Source organism: Thamnophis sirtalis, unplaced genomic scaffold (genome assembly GCF_051295495.1).
Source record: "Thamnophis sirtalis isolate CommonGarterSnake01/CBP01778 unplaced genomic scaffold, rThaSir2_p1.2 scaffold_2, whole genome shotgun sequence".
Taxonomy (NCBI): Eukaryota; Metazoa; Chordata; class Lepidosauria; order Squamata; family Natricidae; genus Thamnophis; species Thamnophis sirtalis.
This window is the reverse complement of record NW_028261382.1, coordinates 99802973-99810437: the sequence shown is the minus strand read 5'-3', so window position 1 is coordinate 99810437 and position 7465 is coordinate 99802973. Positions and strand designations below refer to the sequence as shown.

The 7465-nt window shown below is 53.2% G+C and overlaps 1 protein-coding gene across 1 annotated transcript in view; it reads right to left on the bottom strand.

Annotated features, from left to right (window-relative positions):
• Window positions 1-286: 286 nt before the first annotated feature.
• The window catches only part of ALG9 (ALG9 alpha-1,2-mannosyltransferase), a 23364-nt gene continuing 16185 nt past the window's right edge, over window positions 287-7465 (bottom strand). The window contains 3 exon segments of the mRNA XM_087706528.1: window positions 287-1195; window positions 5495-5625; window positions 6820-6949. Of these exon segments, the coding sequence (XP_087562654.1) occupies window positions 1072-1195; window positions 5495-5625; window positions 6820-6949 (385 nt within the window). The 3' untranslated portion in view covers window positions 287-1071.

Genomic DNA, 7465 nt, shown 5'->3' with positions numbered 1-7465 from the left:
TCCCCAGATCCAGAAACACAATCCAGACAAGATGTTTCCTTGACGAATCCAGAACCGGGCGAGGAGTCCCAAAGGAAAAAAATCCTTTAAAAAAAAGTGTTTTGGGAGAAGGGGGGCACAGGCGGGCGAGAAAGACGGCGGCGCTTTTGAAAAACCGAATGCCCGTCCTCACACGGTTTTCGCTTAAACAGCGCGATTTCCGAAAGTGCAAATTATTCGGGCTCAGGCTGAGCGCGGAGAGCTCCCCCCCACCGCCCCCTCCCCACAATCAAAGACTGGCCGGTGCCTCTTCCTTTCTTGCAGACGTTTAGCGGTGAGGCCTCTCAAAACGTCGGATGAAACGTTTGCTCCGGGGCAAGTAGAGGGGTATGTGATGGCAAACCAATGGTGGCACATAGAGCCCTCCCTGTGGGCACGGGCGCCCTTGCCAGCTGGTCATCGCAGGTGCCGGAGCACCGAAAACAGCACCGAACACAGCCCAGAAAACGGCCAAAAGACCAGGTGGCTTTTCAGGCCATTTTTGGACCATTTTCAGGCTATTTTTGGCCCCCAAAATGGCCTGGAAACAGTCTGAAAAATGCCCCAAAACCAGGCATGCGTGTGCCAGCCAGCTAGTCTTCAGGGTTTCTGCACTCCAATGCGCGCAAACACATGCGAATGCACGTGCCTTCCATTTTGGGCACGGTGCCGAAAAGGTTTGCCATCACTGAGATGGGGAGAGGGGGGTTGTTTGAAAACAGCCCCCGCCCCACCGCAGCCCGGTCCAGCCCAGCCCCCCCCCCCCCCTGCAGCCAGGAATCAGTCGCCCCCCTTCGCCAGAATTAAAGAGCAACTTGTTAAGTATTTTCCCCGGGGGTGTTTCTGAAAAGGAGCCACTGGATCTCTTCCGCGTCTTGCAGAAAAAAATCAGCCGCTTGAAAAAAATGGGAAGCCGCCACAAACACAGAAAGTTTTTTTTGGTCCTTTCGTTTTCTCCTTCTCCCTCTAAGCTTTTTTAGGCCGGAACTCGCAAAAGTGGGGGAAGAGGATCACAGAAATTGGAAGAGGAAGCTGAGAATCTTCTTCAGCCCGTTAGGCTCCCGATTTCTTCCGGCCGAGTTTCACCCGCCGAGGCTTCAAGATCGTGTAGTTCATATATTTCGTGTGTTGGTCGGAGAGGAAAGGAATGTAGAAAGCTCGGAACAACCTTGAGGATCTAGAAGGAGACAATGAGAAGCTGCAACCATCTTTTCTTTTGGGTCTTTGGCCTCCCACACTTTCTATCATTCTACTAGGCATTTTTCTATGGTTTAGGTTTAGGTTTATTAGATTTATATGCCGCCCTTCTCCCAAGGACTCAGGGCGGCGAGCAACATTAAAAGAAACACATAATACAAAAGTTAAAAAAAAAATTAAATAGAATATCCCAAACCCAATTAAAATTGACGATATTTTTTTTTAAAAAAATTCGAATTAAAATTAACAGTGATCAATAATTTGTTTAGTTTTGTTCAGGCCAGGCTGGCTTGCTGGAAAAGCCAACTTTATAGGGCGCGTCGGAAGGACTGGAGGTCGGGGATTATACGAAGCTCCGGGGGGGCAGCTCATTCCAGAGGGAAGGCGCTCCCACAGAGAAGGCTCTCCCCCTGGGGGTCGCTAGCCGACACTGTCTGGCCGACGGCACCCTGAGGAGGCCAACTCTGTGGGATCGCACTGGACGGTGGGAGGCTACCGGTGGCAGTAGGTGGTCTCGCAGGTACCCTGGGCCTAAGCCATGGAGCGCTTTAAAGGTCACCTTGGGAAAATGGGAGGGAGGATTGTATGGAGTTAGATGCTATGTAGCCATAATAACATTCTTTCTAGAAAGCCAAGGTCATCCTTTGTCTCTGCACCTCTGTACCTGGCCAGAACTGGATGGATGGAACTGCCAGCATGGAAGTGGGAGATTGGACGTGATGGACTGGTGGGTGTGGGGGCAGGATCTTGATCTTTCAACTGGCTGGGGAAAACCGGGAAGCTTTCAGATTCGGGTTTCCCCAGATGTGCCAACGGCTCTCTTCATAAATTGGAACTGTGAGGAATCTTCTGCCTTGGACTCTGATTTACTTTTGGATGCTATTTGGAACCCTGATATTAACCCGAATCTCCCTTAAAAGACTTCACCAGCTACCCCAATAGCAATAGCAGTTAGACTTCTATACCGCTTCATAGGGCTTTCAGCCCTCTCTAAGCGGTTTACAGAGTCAGCATATCGCCCCCACAGTCTGGGTCCTCATTTCACCCACCTCGGAAGATGGAAGGCTGAGTCAACCTTGAGCCGGTGAGATTTGAACCGCTGAACTGCAGATAGCAGTCAGCTGAAGTGGCCTGCAGTACTGCACTCTAACCACTGCGCCACCTCGGCTCCCACCTTGTCGGGGTGCTGTCCGGGGTCCTGAGCCCCAGCGCCGACCCAAACCCGGGCAGCGTAAAGACTCAGGGAAGATGGAGGGAGAGAGGAAGCCCACGGGGGAAGCAGGAGATGGACGGATCGCCTATCTGTGTCAAGACCATCTACGTCCTTCCCAAGTCATGGTGGAAGCTGCGGAGGCCACAGAGACGCCTAAGAACCTTGGATGGGGTCCCTTAAGGCAGGGAGGGGTCTCCATCCTCTGCAGCTTTATGGACTTCAACTCCCAGAATTCCCCAGCCCAGGTGAATTCTGGGAGCTGAAGTCCACAAGTCTTAAAGGGACAGGGAAGACGATGAAATGATATTCTGACGCGACACGGAAGATGACGAAACAGCCGGAAAGAAATGGCGGGAGCCGAATTTCATCGGAACCGAAATTGAGTTCCCTCACAGCGGCTGGCTCTGCCCTGTGACTCATTCGACTGGGTCTCCGTGCCATCCCTTCTCCTGCCACCCAAGGCAAAGCCCCCCCCCCATCCTTGCTCAAGTCTAGAGGTCCCCTTTGGCCCGAAGGGGAGGTGGATTTTGGGGGGGGTTAGCCAAGCAGCTTGGGGGAAAGCTGGCCGTGGGCTTGAGATGCAGGAGGGCTGCCCCCCCTTGGAAGCAAAGGAAAACTGGATGGGTGGGGGCAGCTGGACCCCATCCGGGGGGGGCCAGGCCTTCCGGCTGCCAACGCAGGAGGGCTCAGGGCGCCCAGAGGGAGCTGCTAGCCAGGCTCCGTAATTAGCCGGTGGCTGCAAATGTTCTCTAATTCAATTAAAGCCCCATTGAGGGAAGCCAAGGGAGAATTGCCTTTGTGGCTCCCGGTGACGTCAGCCGGAGACTCGGCTCTCCCAGAAGCTCCCGGCTCAGCCAGCAGGAATCCGGGGGGAGGGAGGGGGAGGAGCTGAGCAGCCCTTGCAAGAAGGACAAAGCCCCCCCCAGGAGTTGGGGGGGAGGATTCACCCTTTTGCATTCTCCTCCAACAGCTCCCCTCCCTCCCTGCATATTTCTCTTTCCCTTTCTTTTTCGCTCCTTCCCCTCATCTCCCTTCCTTTCCCCCCTCCCCCTCCTTCCTTTCCTCTCCTCTCTTCCTCCTTTCATTTCCTCCCTCCCATTTCCTCTCCTTTTCTTTCCCTCCTTCCTTCCTCTCTCCTCCTTTCCTCTCTTCCTCCCTCTTCTCCTCTCATTTCCCTCCTTCCTCTCCCTCCTCCTCCTCTCCTTTCCTCCCTCTGCCTTCATCTCATATTTCTTCCTTCCTTATCTCTCTTCCTTTCCTTCCTCCCTCCCCTCTGTCCTTTCCTCCCTCCAATTTCCTCTTCTTTTCCTCCTTCCTTCCTCTACTTCCTCCCCCTTTCCTCCCTCCCTCTTCCTCCTCTTTCCTTTCCTTTCCCTCCTTCTGTCCTCCTCTCCCTCCTCCTTTATTCCCTCCCTCTCCCTTTCCTTTTCTTCCTTCCTCTCCTTCATCCTTTCCTCCTTTCCTTCAATTTCCTCTTCTTTCCTTTCCCTCCTTCCTTACTCTACTCCCTCCTCCTTTCCTCCCTCCCCTCCTCCTCCTTTCATTTCCCTCCTTCCTTCCTCTCCTCCCTCCCATTTCCTCTCCTCTCCTTTTCTCCCATCCCTCTCTTTTTCCTTCTTTCCTTCCTTTCAATGGGGCTGCAAAGCACCAGCTGATAAATGCCATCGGCCCCTCTGAAGCAAGGAGGGGTGAGCTGAACTGCATTGCTATGGATTTCAAGGGGGGGGGGGAGATTTGACCGGCTCTTCCTGTCTCCTGCCCCCCCCCCCCCCGGCTGCTTTCTCTCCCTGGGGGAATTCTCACCCTGCCTCTTCCCTTCTCCACTCCCACATCTCATCCAGCAATTAGCCTTCCTTTGCCAAGGGAGCAGCTGCTCTCCAGCACCCAGACGCTTTGGGAGAAGGCTGCCGCCACTGCCCCCCCCCCCAGTATGGGAGAGGAGTGGAAGGGGCTGTCACCTCTGAGCCTCTTTTCTCTTAGACCTCCACATTTTTTCCAGGGCCCCCTTCCCAGATGGCTGGCCCTTCCTCTATCTCCCCTTAGCAAGGGGGAAAAGATGACCAAAGACGCTGGAAGGCAACTTGGAGGTCTTCTATTCCAACCCCTGCTCAAGCAGGAGACCTACACCATTTCTGACAAATGTCTCTTCTTAAAAACCTCCAGTGTTGGGAAGGAAGGAAGGAAGGAAGGAGGGAGGGAGGGAGGGAGGGAGGAAGGAAGGAAGGAAGGAAGGAAGGAAGGGAGGAAGGAAAGGAAGGAAGGAAGGAAGGGAGCTTGAGAAAGTTTTGAACCTGAATTGTCAAAACTCAACTTCTGTTGTGGCCCACCAGTGGCCTGCAGAGCTGGCAGCAGATTCGGACAGTGAGGAGGGTTGGGGAGGAAGATGGGCCAGTCCTGGAGTCTGGGGAAGGCTTGGATGAAGGCTCTGCGTCAGAGGCAGAGAGGGGGCCAGGGCCGTATGCCAGTTATCAGCTCCCTTCAGAGTCAGACATCAATGAGGCAGAAGAACAGCTGGAGCCTGTTCCCAGTGTGACCATGTGTAGAGTTGCCAGACGAAGGGAACAGCTAAAGAACAGGGGTCGACTTGGGAGTAAAGCCACAGGTGGAGGATGAATGGCCCCACCCAGAGGAAATAAAAGGAGAGCGAAAGGGGAGTGGAGTTTGCAGGAGGCAATTAGTTCATTGGTTCATGACTCTCCGAGACTCCTTGCAAAACTCAGCCTGGACTCTCCGAGGCTCCTTGCCAAGTTCTGCAGAGATCGGCCTGGCAGCTCTCCAAGCCAGATAAGGTCTGTGACTGTAAATCCTCCCTCGAATGACTTTGCTGGATGGGGATGAGCAGAATTCGCAGTCAGTTAATAAAAGGGGTTTTTGTCGGGACCAGGAGTTTGTTTCCTGCTCTTGGGAAGCCTCGGCCAGAAGACTGGGAAACCAACCCTTCTTGGCTTGAAGATGGCAGCTGCTCGGACATGACACCATCGTGTCGCCCAAGCTGGCATCTGAGGCCCTTCCACCCACAAGGAGCCCCAGGGTTCCCCGCCCTGCCAGCGCGCCCCGGCCCCTCACCTTGAACTATCCAGGAAAGGCTTGTAAGCGATTGTGATCCACTCCTCCTTGTTAGCCGCGTATCGGGGTTCTCGGGGAGCTTCGTCGGGGCTGTCGAGATCCACCAAGTAGTGGCACTTGGAGATGTCGAACTGCAGAAGGAAAGAGCCTCGATGAGGGTGGAGGGGGGGTGTCTCTTGACTTCAACTCCCTCCTGCAAGACCCTTTTTCTTGCAGGCGTTTCATGAACCAGCTAGGTAACATCATCAGCGCTAGAAACGTGGAGCCGAGGAACAAATTAAACTGAAGAAGCTTTTTGGGGCGAGAGGTGAAACGTTTCCAATCAAAACCAAAACCAGTTTATCAGCGAGTCCAATAAAAACATCAAGAACTCATCAAGACGTCATTTCCCCCCCCCTTTTCTAATATTGTGCGCATGCGGGAAGGAAGGAGGGAAGGAAGGAGAGAAGAAAGGAGGGAAGGAAGGAGGGAATGTAGGAGAGAAGGAAGGGGGGAAGGAAGGAGGAAAGGAAGGGGGAAAGGAAGGAGAGAAGGAGAGAAGAAAGGAGGGAAGGAAGGAGGGAAGGAAGGAAGGAGAGCAGGAGAGAAGAAACGAGGGAAGGAAAGAGGGAGGGAGGGAAGAAGAAGTAGGACCATTGTAAGATAAGATGGATTTATCATAGGGCTTTCAGCCCTCTCTAAGCGGTTTACAGAGTCAGCATATCGCCCCCAACAACAATCCGGGTCCTCATTTCACCCACCTCGGAAGGATGGAAGGCTGAGTCAACCTTGAGCCGGTGAGATTAGAACCGCTGAACTGCAGATAACAGTCAGCTGAAGTAGCCTGCAGTGCTGCACTCTAACCACTGCGCCACCTCGGCTCCTATTTGTAAAATATTTGTAAAATTTATTAAAACTCTTCAATAAAAAAAAAAGATTGTTGGGGGACAAGAGGCTGACTCTGTAAACCGCTTAGAGAGGGCTGGAAAGCACTATGAAGTGGCATATAAGTCTAAGCGCTATTGTGATTGCCACTGCAGGAGGCCGTCGTAGCTGAAAAATGGATCTTGGGGGCCCATTTTTGCAGGCAGAATGCTTGCCCCCCCCCCAGGCGCCCCCAGCACAAGTGACGTCAAGCTGGCCATGCCCGCTCTGGCCACCCTCACCCCCCTGAGGTCAAATACAATGCTGAAATGGAGTTTGACACCCCTGCCTTAAACCTACCGAGGGGCAGAGGTCACCGGTCAAACTGGCCAGACCTGCCCCCCCCCTTTTGCAGAGGGGAGGGTGATGATGCACCACGAGAGACAGGCCTAGAGTTGAAAAGAAGACAGGCCCTCACTTACATATCTGGAAGGTTCTTCTCGGTTCTGATCGTTCATGTCCGTGGGAACGAGGCGGGTGGCCCCGGGGCCCTTGGCAAACGGCTTGGGCAACTGTCCCCGGAATTCGGAGGGAATGAACTGGAGCTGCCAGCTGCGGGAAGAAAGGGGGAAATAGGGGTTTTTATAAAGGGCTTTTAGTGAGGAAGGGTTCTGACCCAGGATTCCTTGGAAAGAAAGAAGTGGAGTCTTGGTCCCTGCAAAACCCCTTTTATTTGCACAACTGTGAATTCCTTTCATTCGCAGTCAGCAAGGCTTGGCAAACAGTCTTTCTGAGGAATGTTTATCCACACGCACCTTATCTCGCTTGGAGAACTGCCAGATAACTAGTTTCCAGAAGGCAGGGCAAAGCAAAACTTGGCACAGAGTCTCTTAAATCAGTGTTTCTCAACCTTGGCAACTTGAAGATGTCCGGACTCCAACTCCCAGAATTCTGGGAGTTGAAGTCCGGACATCTTCAAGTTGCCAAGGTTGAGAAACACTGCCTTAAATCACCAACAGAACTTTCCGGACCTAACGAACAAATTGTTTCCTGCAAAAGCCCCCTCCCCATTCGCTCCTCTTACGCTCCCTATGGGAGGGGTTAATCACCTCCAAGGTGTGGCTTTAC